Genomic DNA, 22952 nt, shown 5'->3' with positions numbered 1-22952 from the left:
TTTGAATTCTCTTTTACCATAGATTCATTTTGTTCTCAGATTTCATATAAATATAGCATAGGGGCGCCTGGGTGGCTCAGTCAGTTGAGTGGCTCTTGGTTTCTGCTCAGGTCATGGTCTCAGGGTCATGAGATCTAGCCCCGCATCAAGCTCTGTGCTCTGTGCTCAGTGGGGAGATTGCTTGAGATTCTCTCCCTCTCCCTCACCGCACCCCCACCTCACACTCATGTGCTCTCTCAAATAAATAAATCTTAAATTTAAAGTAAATTAAAGTAAATAAATATAGATCATAGATTCTACTTTCTATATATTTCTACTTTCTATATAAGTGTCTGGTTTTTTTTCATTCAACATGTTTTTGAGATTTATCATGTAGCAGCAGTTTGTTCTCTTTTTATTGCTGAATCGTATTCCATTTTATGAATACTACAGTAAATTCTGTCTTGTTTAAGGACATGTGTTTATTTCTTTGGATAAATATTTAGCAATTCCACTCTTTTTCTGGATAAATATTTAGCATTTCACTCAATAACCACTCTTAGATTATAGAGTACACATATATTTAAAAACATCAAACAGTTCTCCAAAATAGGTGTACCATTAATACTTCCACCAGTAAGGTATACTCCCTATCAATGTTTTTTGTTGTTTTTTCTTTTCTTTTTTTTTTTTTAATGGGCCTACCTGAACTGTGCTAGGTACTGGAGAAACAGAACAGACCTGTCCTCACAAAGCTCCCTCATGGAACTCAACTGACATCTAACTTAACCCTGGATGGATTATTGAGCAAAACGGCAGGAAAGAATGTAAGTGTTTTAAAAAGAAGAAAGAGCATGTGCAAGGGCTAAAAAATACACATAAGTTATTTTCATAATACTAACAGGAAATAAAGCTAGATCAAGTTTTGTGATGTCAAGATTATGCTAAAAAAATGAGAAAACAACCTAGGAAGAGTAAGTTTTAAAAAGATCAATTAAGTCCTAAAGGGGTATTTATGTTTATCAGATGCTCTCACGGCATCATAGGTCTTCAGAGTATTTGTCATTCTTAATGGTTACAAGTCTCTCTCTCCCCCAGACTAGAACCATTTCTATTTGGGCTCACACCACTGTTTCCACAAAACCCTGGCAAATAGGTAACATTCAGAGATGTGAAAGGTTTATCAAGGGTATTTGTATTAATTTTCTTAAAAAAATTTTTTTTGGTATGAATTTTCTATCGCTGTATAACAAATTACAACAAAATCAATGGCTTAGAACAACACACATTATCTCATGGTTTCATGGGTCACATATCTAGGCACAGCTTAACTGGATCCCCTGCTTAGGGTCTGAAGGTGAAATCAAGGAGTTAACAGGGTTGGGTTCTCATCTGGAGACTCATTCAGGGAATGAATTGACTTCCAAGCTTACTTAGGTTGCTGGCAGAATTCATTTTCTTGAGGCTATAGGACCAAGGGCCCTGGTTTCTTGCTGGCTATTGGTTGGAGCCTCTTAAGAGGCTTCCTGCCGTTCCTTGTGCATGGACTTCAACAAGGCTGCTTACTTCATAAGCCAGCAAGGAGTCTCTGGTACAAGTCCACTAGTAACACAGTCTTACATAACATAATCATGGAAGCTACATTCCCACCACCCTAGACTTTGTCCATCACACTACTTTTCAAAGGCTATCAACAGGCTACTTTGAAAATAATATTCTCTGAAAAGATTCATATAGTCAATTATAACTCTGAGTTTGTTTGCAAAGTGTAGTGTTAAGATTTTACAAAATTGGCCAAGTTAACATGTATTCACCTAGTAAATGAGAAGGCAACTAGTTCCACCAACAGAAACGACCAATTATGGATGCCAATGTAAGTGTAAGAGAATCAAGAAATAAAGGAAAGGACAGAATTCCACAAAGAAAAAATAAAAATAGAAGTAAAAAGCAAAGTATTAGAATACCAATGATTATATCTAGGATTAAAGGTTTTCTGTTCCTTCTCCTTTACCCTGTCACTAGGCACACTCTCAGGCTACAAGGTACCAGATCTACCTAAATCCCACTAGTTGAGAGACTTCATATATACCCCAAATTCAGCACTAATGGGAATAGAGAATGAAGGTAAAGGAAAAGTACAAAGCAGCTAAGGCCACCAGCTGAAGATGGCATTTCAATCTACCATTTATTATTCCTGCCATCTAGTGGCAGGATCAAAAACAAAAGCATACCAGACTGACAGGCTAAAACAGGTAGGTACACCTGGGAGAAAAAAACACCAGTTTACTAGGACTACTAAAACTAATAATCTAAACCCAGTCCTACCACCTCTACATATAAACACCATCTAGGTAACATATTAAACACATAGCCAATTTTATTACTTAAACAATGAAAACTCCTGCAAGGACACATTCAAGCCTAGTAGGGTAACAGATTCATCATTGTTTAATTAACAACAGCAAAACAAGAAAATTTCAAAGAATTACTAATGATACAGAATAAAGTAGTCATTTTTTTCCTACTGTTTTACTTTTACTAGGTCAATTCTGAAGTTTGTAAAGACCCAGGAACACACAGATTGACCACTACCATGCCACCAAATCACCACTACTCGTTTATATACAAGCAGTTCCAACTGGGTCTTAAGACTACTCTCACTAACCTCTCCGCTCTTAAAACCGATGAATCAGTCATAATGATTCAAGATCTTCCCTAAGCAGAGTCCATGCTGTATTTATCAGATGGACAAACTACCTGTTTTTCTATTTGAGCAACAGACGGTAAAAAAACAAAAACAAAAACAAAAAACAAGGGTTGGGACACCTGGGTGGCTCAGTCCGTTAAGCATCTGCCTTTGGCTCAGGTCATGATCCAGGGTCCTGGGATCGAGTCCCGCATCGGGCTCCTTGCTCATCGGGGAGCCTGCTTCTCCCTCTGCCTGCTGCTCCCCCTGCTTGTGTTGTCTCTCTCTCTCTGACAAAAAAATAAAATCTTTAAAAAAAAGGGGGGGGGGGTTGTTCAAAAGCTGATACTGTCCTGCAGACTTTTTTGAGCTTCTCTCCATACCTTCTCACTTAAGATGAGATGCATTACAAATCAAAAAGATATTAGAACTCATAAGAACAAACAGAGCAAAACTCCCAAACATTATTAATTGAAAACAAGATCTATGTTACAGTCCTATCTCTTAACTTCTGCTGTAACTGACCGTGACAGCTATCAATTTTCCTAAGTATTCATTTGAAAAAGGAGAATCTGTTCTGCTTTAAAAAGGGCACTTAATAAACTAACTGGAAAAAAGAAAAGGACAATGAAAAGTTGGCACCAAAAAATTATATCAAAATAAGACTGATAAAAGTATTTTAATGCCATTCAAAAAAATCTGAAAAAATTCTAGGATCACATATAAAATAGTGGATTTGGGGTCACCTGGGTGGCTCTCAGACGCTTAACTGATGAGCCACCCAAGAATCAAGCCCCACGTTCGGCTCTGCACTCAGTGAGGAGTCTGCTTGGGATTTTCTCTCTCTCCCCCCCCCCTCCCTGCACCTCCCCTCCACTGGTGCGTTCGCTCTCTCTCTCACAAATAAATAAATCTTTAAAAGAAATAAAATCAAATAATAAAATAGTGGATTTGATAAATTAAAACTATCCAATGATATTTTTTGCTTAGTTAAATCCAATATATACTGAAATCTAAAACACCTGGGCAAAAGGCAAGAGCTGCACACACTTGGGATGTATTCTCTTTCTCTCCACAGAGCACACATACATGTGCATGTAATACATATTTAGCGCAGATACACATTCATATACTATAGAAATAAGATCTCCAACAAACATCATATATATATATGTGTCATATTTACACTTACTTGTTATTATATATCTACTTATTGATATTATATAATTGCTACATATCATACTATATAAATAAGATTTCCAAATAAGCATTAAAAATATAAATATGTATTGTTACATATACTTAAGTCAGGACATATATTCATATTCTATGGAAATAAGATTTCCAACTAACAAACATTAAGTATGCATTGTATGGAACACTTATTTTTAAAAAAAAAAATCCTACAGTAATTCCTAAATTAAATATGGTAAACACCAGATTAAAGAAAATTAACACTGTATTGCACTGCACTCAATGCCTCAAAGTGTGCTTTTTAAAATACATAAAGCAAATATTTGAATATTGGTTGTGAATCTCTGGCTTCTATTATTTTGAAAAAATATTCTGACCACAACACTTAAGAAACTTAATTTCCATGATAAAGTTTGGAAGTGGGATCAGTCAAGAAAATCTCAAATATCTGCCAATTCCTTACCACTGTCTTCTGAGATCTCCAGCATACCCTCAAAGTGGGAGAACTAATAGCGGAACTAGTCTGGCTATCAAAAACACAAGTTTTGAAATGTGTTGGCAGATAGTGACTGACTGATCCAACTGAATAATTTAGTGGGAAAAAAACTGAAATATGGGTATAGGCAAGACAGGTAAGACATGAATGTACTGGTTCTAACTCTGTCACTCTGGCCAAGTCATTTAGCACTTTACCGAGAATATTATAATAAATCCTAAGTGAATAAAAAATACTTGTAAATTTTTCCAAGCCTCATTCTTTTGGAAGTGGAGGGGTGTAATAAGTAGATGGATGGAAGCATCATGTCATTTCATAATTGCACACATTTGCACATGCTATTTTTAAAACCAAAAATATCACCCGAGGCTTCTGACTTCACAAAGTATTATCTCAATATACTAAGCAGTACTTCCTTTTCTCATCTGTAAAACGGGGGTAATAAAATAACTATCTTAAAGTGCTTAAGGACCAACAAGCCACAAAATACATTAAAATTTGCAACAAATTTAGCCCAGACTTAGTATCCCTCCCCGCAAAATACAAAATAACTGAGTTAAAAAAAAAAAAAAAAAAGGAAAACTGACCAGAGACACAAACATAAAACATAAAAGCACAAAGTCTTCTGTGAATGACAGAAGAAATAAAAATGATACACTATGGTAACCAGTCTCCAAAGATGGTCCGAAATAATTCTGTCCCTAACAGTATATATGACTCTCTGATAGGCCTGTGTCTATTTTGAACAATAAAATATAGTGGAAGTGACACTGATCATTCTATGCCTAGCCCTTAATTGGACAAGCAGCTTTCTTGCTCTTGGAATGCTTTCTTAAAATTCAGCTGCCATGCTGTGAGGCAGCCTAAGCAGCCACATGAAGGAACTAAAAGCTGCAGCTGAGCTCCCAATCAAGACTCCAGATGACTCATAAGCAATATAGCATCCCAGCACTTCTAGCCCCAGCTGACTGCAGCCTGTTGAGCCTCCAGATGACTATCATCCCAGCACCACAGCTGACATCGCGAAGCAGAAAAAACTCCCACTCCACCCACAGAATTGTGAAACAATGAAATGCTTTTTGTCACCAAATTTTGGGGTGGTGTATTATATTTTTATGAATTGAAACAAAAATAATCAACAAAATTCCCAGGTATATACTCAAGCAAACATCCACACATATGCATCAGAAAACAGTCTTCAGTGTTCATAGTAGCATTATTCATAAAAGCAAAAAGTTGGAAACCCAAATAGTCACCATCTAGGAAATGTATAAATACAAATCAAAGAAAATTATATACAGAATACTATTTTTAAAGCTCCAAACAAAGCAAAACTTAGCAACACATTGTCTAGAGACACAAACATATGTATATATATATATATTTAATAATGACAAAGGAGATGTTAAACACTCAGATAACGGTTTCTTAGTGCTAAGAGGAAAACCAGGAGGACAGGCTAGAGAAGAAATATGGATGGATGTGAAATTGGTAACACCCTAGCTGGGTAGGGGTTTCACATGGGTGTTTATCATTCTGTTTATAATTACATATATGGCATACACATTATTTTATATGTAATTTCCATTTTCAATATAGTTTGATTTATAAAAATTTTTATAGCTTTATATTATGTTGCAATTCATATCCAACAATTATAACAAGTACTTATAAACTTTTTAAAAGTCTAGAATTATTTTTACTTCAAAAGGAAAACCTTTTGTTTTAAATGCCATTTATATTTACACTTTATTTAAATGTGGTAAATTATTTCAACAATCAAAATAAAGTATACTAAACAAGAGAAAAGATCTCCCTTTCTAAAGAAGTGAGCCATTCATTTTAACAACCTTCAAAAAAATACTTAAAAGGATTTTAGTTGCAGGGCACCTGGGTGACTCAGTCTGTTAAGTGTTGGACTCTTGGCTTCAGGTAGGGTGGTGATCTCATGGATTGTGGGGTTGGAGCCCTGTGTGGTTTGCAGCTCTTTCACCACTCCACGCTGGGTGGGGAATCTGCTTGGGGATCCTCTCTCTCTCCCCCTCCCCCTGCATGTGCTCCCCCCCTCTCAAATGAATAAATATATCTTAAAAAAAAAAAAAAAAGATTTTCGTTGCTTCTCAAGCTCATTTTTCTACTTTCAGTGAATAACTGGCCTTTATAGATTTAAGATTAGGTTTATTTCATCTACCACACATTGTTTCATTATCCTATTTCTTCTAATACCAGAAAGCTGCTTGGCCTATTAAAATACAGTTTTCTTTAGCTATATATGGTGTAGAGTAAAAATGATTTTAGTATTAAAATTAAACTTCCATGAAGCTTATTAAATTTTTAAAAATTAAGAACATATGCAATATTTTAATTGTCAGTACATTCAACAAACCCTGTTCATTGTAACAGATTTAAAGGCACACTGATGGATAAAGGTTTTAAAAAAAAAAGTACACAAAAACATCTGGTGAGACCATTACAACCTATCAGTTTTAGGACTCACAGGAATGTTGCTATTATTACATGGAATACTATAAAGAGTTGACCAGTCATTTTGTTAAGAGTTCAATCCATAGTAAAAAAAAAAAAAAAAAGAAAAAAAAGGGTAAAGGCTTGGGGCTCCTGGCTGGCTCAGTAGGAGGAACACAGGACTCCTGATCTCAGGGTTGTGAGTTCGAGCCCCACATGGGGTGAAGAGATTACTTAAATAAATAAAAACTATTAAAAAAAAAGGTAATGACTTTATATTTTGGCTTACTTAACTCTCGGGATCTACAAATTCAATGATCCTCCCAGTAATTAGACATAGACAAAGCTATTTCTATTGCAGAGACACTTTATTGGAGACAGGCGATTTATTTAACCCCAATGAGTATTTTTATTTAGTATCCTTTAACCTCTTGTGGGAAGGTTTAAATGAAATCAGTCAGAGCTGTGATGGCTTCCTAAAGTGTTGCTTAATTTCCAAATTAATTACCAATAGAGGGCTTTTTGAAATTTCCCCTTCTGCCACTTCGCCTTCAACTTCACCACCAACCTACATTAGTACCTACTGTCAATAACCGAAAGAATCAAAGAGGATTTTCACTCTTAAGGAAAATGGAAAAAAGGAAAAACAGGGTTCACTATTTGTTTTGCAGCATGCCATTAAGGAGGCAGCCTGCACCCTGAGCAGTGAGAATGGCACCATCAAGCTCCATCCCTTGGGAACAACACTCAGCATCAAGCCACCATAGTTTTGAGTTGCGTCTGTCTATTCCTTATCTCTCTTTACTTTGTGCGTCCTTTAGGCCTAAGCCTCTTGTGCATCAGAAAAATGCAGGGTTATTTTTTGGGTCTAGGAACACCAAAAACAATTTTTTCCACATAAATGAATGGTTCTTTGCTTTATGCATTTTTGGCTTACAAAAGTTTTCGTTGGAATGCTCTACTTTTGGATGGGGGATGCTGTAATCACAGAGTTAAATCAAGAGCCAAGAAAGCAAATGGATCATTAATCCAACCCCACCCAAACTCATCACTTGCATGAATTTAATGCCTACATACCCAATGATCATTTCTATTCTTACTATTCCTCCACATCAAGATATATTTCTCAAGTTCAAACAAAATGCCACCTTGTAAACTTTACTTTTATTGCTGACATGTCTTTTTTCATTTATCAGCTCAAAAGTTAGCAGTATTAACTGGTCTGTCTTTTCTTATTCAATATGCCTTAACAGTGAGTTAAAACTTGAGACAGTTATCTGTACTTAGAAGAAATACTGAAAATCTCCCTCCCTTAAAGTTCTTCTAGGATATTCAGCTAGCTAGTCATTTCCCAATTGCTGATGGCAATTACTCACATAAATTATTTTTCCATAAGCATTATCACCTCCTTTCTGCATCATCAACTCTTTCCTTCTTCTGTAAGATTAAAATGACACCTTTATTGATGGTGAGATTATGATGTTCACTACTAAGAGGTCCACCAACAATTCCAATGAGGGGGTGGTGAGTTTCCACACCAAAAATCATTTTTCTAACATCTCTGTCCTACAAATCACCTTAATTCTGACACTATCTTAGTGTTAAATCCCACAAAAGTTCAGTCCTACAAGACTGACCTCCCCAGCCCCCAATCTCCCACTTCACAAACCAATCACAAGTCCAAGTTGCCACCAGTGCTTCTAGCCAACTAGCTATAGACCAGAAGTTCTAGTGACCCCCTCTTTGGATTCAATTAATTTGGTAGAGCTGCTCACAGAACTGAGAGAAAATATTTAACTTACTAGATCACAGATTTATTATAAAAGGACAGAACTCAGGAAAAGACTGATAAAAGAGATTCATAGGGCAAGATTATGTGGGAAGGGGCACGAGGCTTCCATGCCCTCTCTGAGTATACCACCCTCCCCAAATCTCCTCACAGTCACAAATATGGAAGTTCTCCAAACTCTGTCCTTTGGGGTTTTCATGAAGACTCCCATTACATTGGCATGATTGATTAAATTATTGGGACCACTGGTGATTCAACCTTCCAGCCCTTCTCCCCTTCCCAGAGGTCAGGAGGAAGAACTAACACTTCCAACCCTCTAATCACAGGGTAGGTTCCACTGGCAACCAGCCCCTATCCCCTTAGGCTTTCCAAAATCACTTCATTAACATAACAAAAGATGCCAAACCCCCCCCCCCCCCCCCCCCCGCCCCATCACTTAGAAAATTACAAAGGTTTTAGGAGCTCTGTGCCAGAAACGAGGATGAAGACCAAACATATCTTCTTATTATGAATCACAATATCACCACACTCTACTGATATCACAGTCAAATCCAAGGTTTATCAAGGTATTACACAATAGAGACTTCCTGTGCTATTACTTTATCACCGAAACATAAATTGTACCCACTACGTTCCTAATACAGTGTAGGATATTCTAGCATGATTAGAAATGATGTTCTTACCTGAAAGGATCTCATCTCTCTATAATAACAGTAAGTAATTATTATTCATTAGAGAGGGAAATAAGAACCATATCACCGTAACAGTATTTTACCACTTTAGGCAAAAAACAAATAACTTAAATCCCCTTGAATGTTTTTACATTACAGGTGTTAAAAATCTTCAAAACGGATCTAGCCTATTTAGTTAAATGAACAGTCCTGAACAAAATTTAACCGAAGTAAGTTTGTTCTATAGTGGGATCAATAAAACCTGTATCTATACCTCTCACACAAGGCAGATAAACTATATTAGATTGTTATTTCTTAAAGAAGTATTCCTGGCATGTTTCCTAACAGTTAATACATTTCAAAAAAATTATCCCTACTTCCCTGGGGAATTCAAACAAGAGAAATACTAGCGGTATTAAAGAAGCTTAAATCATTAGGTTGGACCAATATCCAAATACAGCCTAATTCAAAGTCATTTATATTTCTCTTTGGCATATATTACAAGGGATATAGGGAACAAGGGATAGTAAGTATGTATATACCTTCCTTATGATACTTGGTTTAAATTTTAAGTTTGAATTCTGTAGAAATACTGACTAAATTGGGAGTTTGAAGAAAGGCAGTCCTAGATTTAAATTCTTCAACAATGCATTAACTATAAAACAAGCTTTGTTCACAAAAGAAATCAACTGTTATCCATTCATGGAGCATGGGTTACATACTAACGGGCAGCAGAAAAATACCACCAAATTTGATCAAAATCATTCTGACCAATAAATAGACATGCGTTAGAGAGCATTCTTGTTTACTATTTCACTTAAGAACTGCTTTCTAATTAAAAGAAAAGCTTACTTGGAAGAAATACTCACTGAACTAAAATCTTCCTCTGTTAAAGTTCTCCTAGGATATCCAGCTAGCCAGTCATGGCCTAGAATCTCATTTCCAATATCCTTAATCATTTGCTAACACATAATGCCAAATTTCCACGCCCCAACAGATTCCAAGCTCCTACATAAATAATCATGTGGAATCCTACATAAAAAAATCATTTGCTTTATTATTCTCTTTTTTAATTGAAGTATAGTTGACATACAATGTTGCCTTTGTTTCAGGTGTACAACATAGTGCTTAGACAATTGTATACATTACTCAATGCCTTTTACTATTCTTTGAATAAAACTTTTTATCCCCTGAAGACAGTTTCTGAAAGGAACCTACTACTATCAAACCTCTCCTATTCCTGAAGACCAAGACAGTTAATAAATCAATAAAGGAAATAAAGATATGGGAAAGAAAAACAATAGTAGCCATGGAAGACTGGAAGAAGAATAGAGAGCAATCCTTTACAAATACACCAATACATTATTAAACAGCCCATTCTTAGGGTTCTCCTAAATTCCTTCAGTTCAGATCTCTTTCCAACATTCTCTTTCCTTCTTTCTTTCAAGAACTAACAACCACTCCCTACCTTATATAAATTTTAATATGTTTTAAAGTGACAATAGTTGGCAAAAGCTATAGTTTAAAAACCAGTCCTTTGCATTTATCTGATTATTTATCATTTGTCTCCTGAATGACAGTGATGTCTCCTCCCTCACCCTCTCTTCCTTATAGTCTCAGTGTCTGCTGAAAGACTGAATCTCTCTGGCCAGTTAGTACTTTTTGAAAAGCTGTCAAGGTTATCTCTTGACAAGGTTGACTCCAGCTCAAAATATCAATCTTACGATAATTTTTGATCTCAAGTGAAGAGAAGGATGCTTTCCCTTTCCTACAAGTACTTCCTGTTGCAAAAGAGCAGGCAACCTCCTCAGGGGGGTAAGAAGCCTGGTTAATCAAATTATTGCTAAACCTTATTACCACATACTCTCCACAACCCTTTGATTAATGAAGATGGGTCTTAAATACAATGCCGAGCAAAAAAAAAAAAGACACAAAAGCTCTAAGTGCATTTATCTCAAGTTTTAAAACAGGCAAAACTAAATTATATTATTTAGGAATGCACACAGAATTGTACCACCTATGAGGAAAAGCAAGTATGTAATTACTACACAAGTGGGAAGCAAGGGAGGCAAGCACACATGAAGGCTTCTGAGGTGGGGCCAATGTTCTATTTCTTAATTTGGGTGATGATCACATGGGTGTTTATCTTATAATTAGTCATTACATTGTACATTTGGTTTATATACTTCTCAGAATGTGTTATATTTCACCATAAAAGAAAAACTTCTTTAAAGACTGAAACCAAACATTTTCTCAGCAAAAGCCTTTGCAAAACATTTTTCTCATGCTTATATAAACATTTAAGACATTTTCAAAGAACATCTCAAAAACTTCAAGAGTGCTGCCTTCCAATAATTCTGTGCTCCATTACTGTTCCTGTGGATTATACAAGTAAGATGGTTTAATAATTAACCTGAATAATAAAACCTACTTAAATAGAATTTATTCTATTTTAAGGAGTTACTGGCATTTTAAGAATAGGCATGAACTGCTGAGAGAGTAGATCTTAAAAGTTTTCAACACAATAAAAAATTTTTTTGTAACTTTATATAAGGTGACAAATGTTAACATCTTATTATCATTTCAAAATGTATACAAATACCGAATCATTATGCTGTACACCTGAAATTAATAAAATGTCATGTCAATTATACTTCAATTTTAAAAAAAAGAATAGGCATGAAGTAAACATGGTGGTAACAAGTGAGTTTCCCTGTGGTGATTCCTTTCACCAATCCTACTCTACCCTTTTGGCCAGCAACAAACAATAATTTAAGCTGTGCATATACAGGAACTTTACAAATTATGAATTACTACATTTTAATTTAAAAATAGTATAGAAAACAGCATATGCTACAATATTATCTATCCATCTATCTACGGAGAGAAAGACCCAATAACTTAAGTTTAAAAACCAAATTCATCTGAAGTCATGTGTAGGTTGGAAAGATTGCTAGATATCACTAAAGAAAAGAACACTGCACTGTGAAGAAAAATCTTTACTGGAGAAAAACTGATAAACCTGTAAGGCATAAAAAGGAAATTAAAAGAAAACCTCAAAAGAAACATTATCAATTTAGTTATCAACTAATCATTTATACTTTATTAATATAAACATAAATTTTCTTTATGATTTTATGAAGTCTTTCTCCTCAGATAGGAATGAATAAAAAAAGTTAAAAAAAACTGAAAACCTAAAGCATGAAAACTATTAACGAAACTACAGATGAGTGAAGCACACAAGTTTTATATCACCAATTCTAAAGAAGTCAAACTTCACATAAAAATAGTTTCATAGCTGAACTTCAATTGCCAACATTTCCAATATTGTCAATTTAAAATGAGTGGTAGAAACAAACTTCCCTTCATCTTCTCAAGTAACAATTTTCAAACAACTTCTCACAAAACGCCCTCTAATGCAAACAAAGGTGCAAAGAAAACAGAAAAGAATCTAGCCAAACTACAACCTTATAAAAAGTACTTCACCCCTCTGGTGTTCAGCTTCTTTGCCCTGAAAACAAGCCAAGCCAGCAAACACTCTGGAAGCCCTGCAGACCATAGAATTCTGGGTCTACTCTGAACTCCCACCCTGTAAAAGTCCCTTAACTGGAATGGCTTAATATTTCCAACCTTATTACAATGAACTTTTTACAGACAAGATAAATCTAAATAAAACAACATTCACTTGGATTCATTCATCTTTTCTTCTCACTCAGCTATTCCCCTTAAAAGCCCCATCTCTGAAAACTCCCTAGTCATTCGGTTTAAAAACTTGAAGTCAGGGGCACTTGGGTGGCTCAGGTCATGATCCCAGGGTCCTGGGATCAAGCCCCACGTCGGGCTCCCTGCTCAGTGGAAAGCCTGCTTCTCCCTTTGCCCCACCCCGCCGCCCCCGACCCTGCTCCTCACTCTATCTCAAACAAATAAATAAAATCTTTAACAAAAAATAAAAATAAATAAAAACTTGAAGTCATCATCACCTCTTCTCTCTTCCCTACATCAAAACAAGTAATTAGCCATCATCCAACTAGTGAGCTTAGTTAGCTAGGCATGGATTGTGCCCAGGCACTCTGATAGGCCAATATGTTAAGACTTAAATCAGGGCAGCTGATTAAAAAACATAAATTAAATGGAGGACATTTTCATTTAAGCCTGTCTTGAAGGCAGAAGATGCAGTAAAAAGGACATAGATTTTGGAGACAAGCAAACCTGTATTATTCAATTCTTAGTGGAATACTGAAGTACCTTTTATCTACAGAAATAAGAGATGTTACCTTATCTCCTTAATTCTAAGATCTAAAATCAAGTTGTAAGACACTGTAAAAACTAAGCATCTACTATCATTTAGAACGTATATTAAAGTTATCCTGCAGCACTAAGTTCCACAGAAAGAAAAAATGGTCACTAATGATATGGTCAATTTAATTAGCGTAGCAGTCACAATTCTTTACAAATGTGTATTTCTAAAAATAGTATAAACTTGACCAACATAAAGGCATTCACCAACCTATGTATAGGTTATATTCCAAAGTATGTTTAGATGCCTTTCATTTGAAACTCTGAAGGTGTTTTTACAAAGAAATAAAATTCCAAGTCTACAAATGCCAGTTTACTTACATTTACCTAAAATATGAGAACCTCTGGCAGTTGTTCCTATCTCTTCCAACCTTACCTCCACCTAACACTTTTTAAAAAAAAATCCTATGGTATTGACACTTTCTATCAATTTCTAACTCCCTGGAAATTATCTGTGTCTGAATTAGGTCAAGTGAGGACACAGAAACTTTCTCAGAAAAGAATAAGTGATTTAAAAACAAAAAATATCCACCAGAATCAGGTAAAGGAAGTAAAGGAGTTAAGATGGGGTAGCATGTTAACCATTTACATTTTTTCCCCTTTCAACAGTATTAATTTGGCCCATAGATTGTATTCATGGGCCCTGTATTATTTGAAAATGTTTTCATTTTTTCCTATTTATTGTAGGGACTGAAAGAAGTCACTTTTGCAATTATACATAAATTAAGCATTATTATCTGGACAAAACATGGCAATAAAAGAGCATAAATATGACTCAGAGTAAGCAACAGGCGGACCAATAAAAGGCTTCTAATAACCCAAAAGGAATTTAGGTATTCCACAAAAATTAAGTCTAGTAAAACCAATATCAATACCCTTCTAACAACTTCAGGGTTTCTTCTGTGACATCAGATTTGGCAGTCAGGTCATTTAACAGACATCCATTGACTTATGATGTACTCAGGTAATTTACTAACCAAAACCTAGAAAGATTAAATCTTGATTCTAACCTGCAGTCCAATTGAGGGTGATACAGAAACAGTATTTATACTCATTATGTTCAAGTATTATAGAAAACAAATGTTGTCCAGAAATAAGAGATCCTCTTAATTATGGAGTTGGAGAACAAAGATAACACTCTTCATATTACCATGAATGATGTACTATCAGTGTCTACAAGCAGGATTTAAAAGCAGTATTAGAAAGATATGATAAGGCAAATTAAGTAAAACACTAACTGCAGAATCTAGGTGTAGCAGTGTTTGCTATAAAATTCTTTCAACTTTTTTGTATGAAAATTTTTATAATGTAACAATCTAGCAATGTACAAATCTGTTGAATTGTGGGATGCTTTATAATTTAGGTTAACAGCAGTATGGTCTCTAAGAGCATTAAGTTTTCAAAGTAAACAAGTAAAAAATATGATTCAGTCACTCCAGAATATTAATCTTTCCATTTTTTCTGAGAGCATGTATGCACTAATGAATACTAAGAAGGTACAATGAAGAGAACTTTTAACATTTTCTCATATCCCAAACTACTCATAACTTATAGGGAGTATAAAAATCAGAAGTAGATTAAGTACAGACAGGCCAGTAAGTTTCCCCATATTCGTTAACAACTGGGTCAGAGCCATAATGAGCTTCTAATGCTTGGTCTACAACCAATGTTGAATTTATGCAAACTACTCATGGCAATAAGAGATCTGCAGTCTTACTCAGGTTAGCACTCAAAATACGAAAATCCAGAACAAAAAGAAAAAGTTCCAAAGTCTTTGCTGACAGATCCTAACTACCCCAGGACCTATTCTATATGCCTCATGAAACCTATGAGGCATAAGAACCTATAAGAACCACCACACTTAAACCAAATGGGAGCAAGTCCGATTCCATTATCCAATGCAGCAGGTCAAGACACTCCCTGCATCTCCTCCCTAAGTGTTCTTGTAACTTACAACGACTTTAAGCTCAAGGCTAGAAAAATTGTAAATTACAGTGACTCCAGTGACAGGATACCTGTTCTGAAGAGCAGCTGGACTGCTGTTGCTTATGATTCCACAGTCAAAGTAACTTTTTAAGATTTGGGATGTTTTTTTCTAAACCTGGTTTTGTTACCCATTTTGTCTTCTTCAGAACTGAGGTCAATAGCCCCTTTTTGTCATCTGCAAAGGGAAGAAAAACATGGAGACCTCAAAGTACAGGAACTAGTTCCCAGCTTACAAACAGCTTATGTTCCAAAGGTTTATCAATCCTTTGAAAACATGTTTGCACTAATTAATCTATTTATACCATAGTTTCTTTGAAAAATTGTATTCCAAGTTTCAATTCTAAGCTGCAGCTTTCTGCCCTGCAAAAAGACATCCGCTGCCCTTTTACAGCTAACTGCAGCCAAAACTCAGAGAGGCTCAGAGAATTCTCTCTGGGGCTCTAGGGAGAACCCACTGCAACCTGTGCAGGCAGGGAAAAGGGCAGCTCTCCTTATATAGGTAGCTTTTACATCACCTCTGTGGGAAAAGCTACTACAATTTAACAAGATAACGGCTGTGAAAAAGGTACTTGGTTAATATAAAAGTATTAACATACAAAAATAAGTAGAAACTACATTTTGCTCCAGATAAAAAGAAGGTAAAATTAGGTGCTGTTAAACTAGTTGCTCAACCAAATGTCTGGCAAGTACAGACAACATACTCTCAAACTGCTTCCTCATGTCTGATCAACTCAACTGATAAGGGAGGAAATTACTAAAGTGGTAAGGAGATCATACCACAAATGTTGCTAAGTTCTAAAAAAGTGTAGTGTACTTTAAAATTCAATAAATCTATAATAGCCAACATTATATACCACCACTTACAACAACTGCAAGATTTATAAAATAAATTGAGTGACAAATTTAAAAAACAAGTATAACTTTGTGACAATGAGTCACCTCTGGCAACTAACTAGAGTCTTACGCAATTTAAGAACTACTGTAAAATTATAGAAATAACTCATAATCAAACAGAAAAAGTAAACTTTTCACTAAAAAGACTTCAGAAATGAAGTCAGTAACAAAGACATGAAAAAAGGAAACAGAGAAGGCCAGAACAAATTGATTTGTTGATACAAAATCTGAAAGAAACGTTTAAATATTATTAAAGGTTCATGGCATTGCTGTATTATAAAATAGTAATCTGGGAGACTCCCAAGCTAGTATAACACTAGAGTATTAGATTAAAGATCAAAATATTGGTATTCTTAGTAGCTTGGAAGGAAAAACTGCTTTAAAATCCAGAGTAATTGGGCGCCTGGGTGGCTCAGATGGTTAAGCGTCTGCCTTTGGCTCAGGTCATGATCCCAGGGTCCTGGGATGGAGTCCCACATCGGGCTCCCTGCTCCTTGGGAGCCTGCTTCTCCCTCTGCCTCTCTCTCTCTCTCTGTCTCTCATGAATAAATAAACAAAATCTTAAAAAAAAAAAAAATCCAGAGTAATAATGATAGACACTCTAACCCTTTTTCAAAATTTTTCACCAAGAATGGATTATAAGAATGAGATACCTAACTACTTGAGATCTTCAAAAGATATAAAAAGAAAAACAAAAGTGAGCGAAGAAGGGATTTTTTTGGTCTAAAACCTAATTTTCTCATTAAGTCAATCCAAATTATACTTAGACATCAAATTTATATTGACAAATCTCTGTTCACAGTAAGGGATAGGGACAATTCCTTTATTGTAAAAAGACTAATACTAATGACAATTATCTAATAGTATGAACAGAAACATTTAATTAGGAATATGATAAAATGTAAATATCAAAACTATTAGTAAGCAGAACACCTAAAGTAGATCTTTAGATTAGCTTATATGAATTAAAGTTCAAATTTCATACATTTAGCTAAAAGACAGTGTTTCTGAAATGTGTTTCTACATAAATGTGTTTATACATAAAAAAATAGAAGTGAAACAAATTTTCATGTGGATAAAAAAGGGTTATGCTCTCCAAGCATATTCTTGAAACTTGAAAAAAGATCAACTTCTAATTCTCTGCCATACTTTAAAAAAAGAAAAAAGTATTATTATTGGTGAAGCAACCTGATAAGACTTCATAATTACAATACTCAATTTCAATAGTAATTTTGGGCTGACTTGATGCAATTTCTAATCTTCCTTCAAAATAAGGAAAAATAACAAAATTGTCTCATCATTCAGTTGTGAATTTTTCTGCAATCCTTAATTGCAGCCTCAAAGTTACTACTAAACAATATTCATCCTTTGTAAAAATGATACTCTCTGTAGAAATACTATTCACAATTTTTGTTACCCGTGATGTTTGGTCGCCATGCACTTCTGCTGTTGTAATCTAAAAAGACAACTTTCTCTTTTTACACTGTTCAGTAAAATATTAGCAGTTTTCATTTTCCGGTTCCAATTTCATTTTTATCTAATTTGCTTAAGTGTTTCAAACCTAAGACTAAGAACACTGTACCTAGTTCCCAAGGCTTCACAGTATTTTCTTCTGTGATTCCAAGTAACATAAAGTTATTTTTTTTTTAAATGTTAGAAAAAAATCAAAACCTCTTCATTTCACGAAGAATGTCCCAGTAATTGTTTACCTAAACTGAATTCTCCATGAGTGGGCCCCTGTCGTGTTCAACAGATGCAGCACTACCAATTTTTCTATCCATAACAGAACTTCAATCCAGTATTTTAATATATGGATAATTCATGACCCCAAATATTTGTAATCCATATATTAGTAGCTCTCAAGAAGATTCTTTGTATTAAAATGATAAATATCCTAAAATTTAGTTAGATCTAATTATAAGAATATAAGATTAACTCAAGGCTGACAAGTCGGGTCAACATGAATTTAGTTTAAAAGGCACAGGCTCAGATATAAAGCAAAAACAAACAAAAACCAAATAGGCTGGGAAAGCTGGGTAAAAAATTAAAGCAATCTTCCTATCTATAGAATTCACAAACCAGGGTAGTGCCTAAATTAGCTAGTGCTCTTAGTAGGGTAATTTCCTAAAACATTCAGGTCAGTCCCGGATACCACGTGCAACTTCTGTATTATAACCTAAGGCTCCCCATCACTGTGGCAGTTTGTTCTCTTAACCACAAACCTTCCTGCAGACACCAATAAAGGAACTAATGCCATGCTTTCGGATATTGTGCATAACATACTGAGGGTGACAGTTGGGCTAACAGAGTAATGTTCTTGCTCTAAAAAGCAAACCAAGATAATTGTGGAACAGTGAGGTGCTGAGTGCACTTAGGGGCCTTGAAAAAAGCCACTCCTGAAAATATCTAGTGTTAAATAGAGTCCCTAGCTTTCAGATTACTTTCAGGGGTATTATTTCCTTTCCTACAACACCTCACTACTCACTCCCTTTTCCCCTTCTTGTATAAAAGAGGAGAAACACTAAAAGCGTAAAACTGCGAGGCTGAGTAGACAGGGCTCCTGCACATCTGGCCTCACCTCCAACGGCAACAGGGCAACCCCTGGGCGATCCCATCCCAACCAGCAAAAACGCGCCAGCAAAAAAGAGAACGCGAAAGCCACGGGCGGGGAAGCGGGGAGTCCGCCACGAGTCGGCCGAGGGGAGACCTGCCGGCTCCCGGCGTGGCCACTCTGGACTGGGCAACCCAAGAGGGCTGCAAGGGGGCTTCGTTCGCCCTCCCGGGAGGCGTCACACTTATTCGGCTGGGGGCCAAAGTCCCACTCGGGGACCCCCGACGCCCCGCCTCGGGCTGCGCGGGGGAAACTTCGCCCACGGGCAGGGGGCGCGCCCGGAGCTCCGGGACCCGCGCTCGCCTCTGCCGGGGTGCGAGTGGGGCTCGGCGGCGGCGCCGGGCCAAGTCCGGGGCGAGCCGCGGCGGGCAAAGGCGCCGGTCCCGGGTCTCCGCGGGCCGCGGGCCGCGGGCGGGGGAGGGGCGGCGGGGCACTTACCACGGGTCGAACTCGTGAATGATGCTTTCGAAGCGAATGACCGCGAAGAGGCGCGAGCTGAAGCCGGCAAGCCAGGCCAGGAAGAGGATGGTGAAGGAGAGCAGCGACTGCCAGCCGGCCGGCTGCGACAGCCCCCCGGACAGCCCCGCGGGGGCCGGCTTCGGCGGCGCCACGCCGCCCGCCGCCTTGTGCGCGCACTGGGCCCCGGGCCCGTGGTGGCCGTGCCGGCTGTTCCCCAGGGCCATGAGGCCGCTCCACGGGGACGAGTTGAGGGACGACTTGTGCTTGCTCTCCGGGGCCGAGGGCTCCGCCATGTTGTGCCCCGGCGGCGGGTCTCCCTCCTCGCCGCCGCCGCCGCCGCCGCCTGGTGCGAGGGGTGCTGGGCGGGGACCCGGAGGAGGAGGAGGAGGAGAAGGAGGAAGAAAAAGGAGGAGGAGGGAAGAGCGCTGCGCGCTCCCGCCCTCAGCGCCGCGAGGCCGGGGGACAGGGGGTGGAGGCGGCGGCAGGGAGTCTCCGCCTCAGCAGCGGCCGCGACCGCCGCGCTCTCAACTCGGATGGCCCTTGCGCCCCACTAGCCATCCGTATCCCCCGTGCAGCTGCGGCAGCGGCGAAAGCCGACGGGACGAGGGCGCCAGAGAAGAAGCAGCAGACGGAGGCGGCACCACAGCCCGGAGCAGCAATGACATTCCCCCTCACACTCGCCGCCCGCCCCGCGGTGAAGAGCAGGGGGAGGAGCCCCCTGGAGTCCGGGCGGAGCTCAGGCTACCTCTGACTCCGCCCCCGACCCAACAGGAACTGGCCCTTCCACCTGTCACAATGCGACAGGTCCGTTAGGGGGCGGGCCCAGAACCGCGGTGCCCACCAATGGGGGCGCGAGCTGGGGCGGGGCTTAGCCCAACAGCTCTCCCCCACTCCCTCCCCCTCCCGCCTCGCGCCCGTTCGCCCGGGGCGGCCGTGCTGCGCGGCTACGACTTCATTGTCAGTTGAAAGACGCGGTTTCGCGCGCCTGTGTTGTCGGCAAGGAAGGGTGCTAGGCTGCTCCGCTCGTTGCATGAAGCTGGGCCAGGACGAGGGGTCGGGAGGTGATCGAGAACAGCGGAGCAACCTCCGTCAGAATTAGCTTAAGGAAGGCGAACAGCGCTGCGCCGACCGACCGGGCACTCGCCGGATTGCGGCGGTCGTGACTTTTAACCCGCTTTGCGCGGAGCGCTCCGTCACGTGACTGAGCGCGCAGGCGCGTTACACTAGTCTTGCGCGCGTGGGACTGGCTGGCGGGGCTCTGCCGCCCGGGGCGCCCAATACAGCCTGCGCAGTCTGTGAGCGTCGGCGGCGGCGCACGGGTCCACCCTGCCGGCTGTGCCGGGCGTCCTGCTAAAGAGGTTGTGAGCGAAGTCAACTTTGCCGGCGCTGAAAACTCTTCGGAGCCAGAAAACAGGCTCCTAGCTCCGAAGAGACCTAGGGGGCAGGCAAAGTGCGACTTTCTCTCGCTTTTTTCGTTTCTTGTATCTTTCTGATTGGAAAGGTCGTGTTTGTTCACTGGAAGTACGAGCAGATGCAGGGCTTCATTGTTAACGGGCTGCATACAGTCCACCGAACGAGTGAAACTTTGTCAGCTGTTACTGAATTTTCTTTAGTGAATAATAACGGACTGAAGATCCCTGTCCACAAAGTTTTGCACGTCTAGGTTGTATTTTTATACCTTCCTTCCCCTTCTTCTTACCCCCAGGAAAGTGCCACCGGGGAGACTAAATTCAAGTCAGAATGAGTTAAAACGTAAATGGAGTGGTGAGGAGACTAGAGTTACTCTAATATACGCCCCGCGAAGGGCATGGAGCTTTGATTCCATAAATATTCGATTCACTTTTCATGTAAAGTAATTGCCCATTTTATTTAGGTGAATAACGTGAACTTAAAAGCCTGTGTTCGCATAATATTATGAAAGAACTCAATTATTAAGCCATTAAATTTCAACACAGCAAATTTAAACATTTAGAAATTGTGTTTAAACAGTAGGTCTTGTTAGATAAATGAACGACTAAGTTTGAGATTGGTCTTTGAAACTAATGGATCCAGCTACTCTTTTAACCTAAGTGATTGACTTTTCTCTGGTTTCCTTACAAAAATAAGTAAATAGTCTCAAGGAAAGGATGAAAGGTTTCCAGAAGTAGACTTTCCCACCAACAATTTAATAGCTGACATTTATTGGACATCTAAATTTTAGTGAGAATTATCATAGAATATTAACTGAGACCTGTTGTAGGAGAAAGGTGACATGCTCTTTCTCAGAGCCAAACTGTACATGCTAAAATGCCAGCATTTAGAGTATTGGTGCCCATATTCCATGAACCAAAGTTCTATCAACCTAAAATAAAATTTATTTTGTATTTTTAATTTATTTGTATATTTCCGTTTTACTATCTTTTGTATAGATGCTCTCTATTAAGTTACACATTATCTTGCTTCCTTTTTGGTTTTTTAATCGCCGAAGTCCTGGTCTGAAAAGTGACAAGACTCAGTTCCAGTTGCCCATTGTTGCTTACTAGCCAGGTAACATTGGCCAAGTCACCTGCATGGGTTACCCTTCTACTCATAAAGTCAGTTCTTAATATCATGTGAGATAGCTTATCTGAAAATACTTTGAAAAATTGTTACGGATCATAAGCAAATGCAGCTTAGCAGTGAGTGTAAAAGCAGTAGGAAAAAAACCCTGTTATTCTTGGTGTTTATTCACTTATTCACTAATGCATTCAACAAGTATTTATTGAGCTCCTTTATGCCAAGCACTATGTGGGCCCGGGATGCAGTAGGGAACATGAGAAGCGTGGTTCTTCCCTCACAGAGCTCACCAGCCAGTCCTAGGGAGATGGGCATTGAGTAAACCATCACACTGCTAAGTACCAAAATGCAACGTGACATACGCTATCAAAGAGAGACACATGGGGGATTTGATCTGCACAAGATGAGAATGTTACCCAGGGAAGCAGCACTGGGGATAAGGATAAAATGACCAGGGGAAGAAGAAAGGAAAGAATTATCCAGAGAAGCACATACAAAGACCCTGCTTTGGGCCTGGGGAGGCAGGTACAAGGAACCCAGAAAATGGCCAGAATGGCTGCAACACAGTGGGACAACGTGAAATAGGAGTTGAATAAATGGCCAGAGAGTATAGGTCATGTTAAGAGGTGTTTTTGTTTTGTTTCAATGGGAGACTAATAGGGAACCATAAAGGGATTTAAGCAGAATTTGGTGTGTATGAGATGGAGTGTCATCAGCTGTGTGTTTTGAAAAGATTACCGAGAGTGCAATGTGAAAAGCGTGTTGCAGAGGGGACCTCAGTCCACCTGTGCCAACATCTGAGATTGTAGAGGTTACTTTTGTGAGGAATGCATTACAGAGGATCCACTAAGGAATCCATAAAAATAAATTGCAATACGGTGAATTCTCAATTT

General features: G+C 38.6%; 1 protein-coding gene across 1 annotated transcript in view; it reads right to left on the bottom strand.

Moving 5' to 3' along the window:
* STT3B (STT3 oligosaccharyltransferase complex catalytic subunit B) overlaps positions 1 to 20252 on the bottom strand; it is a 99095-nt gene extending 78843 nt beyond the window's left edge. The window contains exon 1 of the mRNA XM_032408849.1: positions 19504 to 20252. Coding sequence (XP_032264740.1) covers positions 19504 to 19817 — 314 coding nt within the window. The 5' untranslated portion in view covers positions 19818 to 20252. The remainder of the gene's footprint in view (positions 1 to 19503) is intronic.
* Positions 20253 to 22952: the final 2700 nt, after the last annotated feature.

The sequence above is a fragment of the Phoca vitulina genome, unplaced genomic scaffold (assembly GCF_004348235.1).
Source record: "Phoca vitulina isolate PV1807 unplaced genomic scaffold, GSC_HSeal_1.0 scaffold10, whole genome shotgun sequence".
Lineage (NCBI taxonomy): Eukaryota > Metazoa > Chordata > Mammalia > Carnivora > Phocidae > Phoca > Phoca vitulina.
Note: the sequence above shows the minus strand (reverse complement) of the source record. Positions and strands in the feature narration are given on the sequence as shown.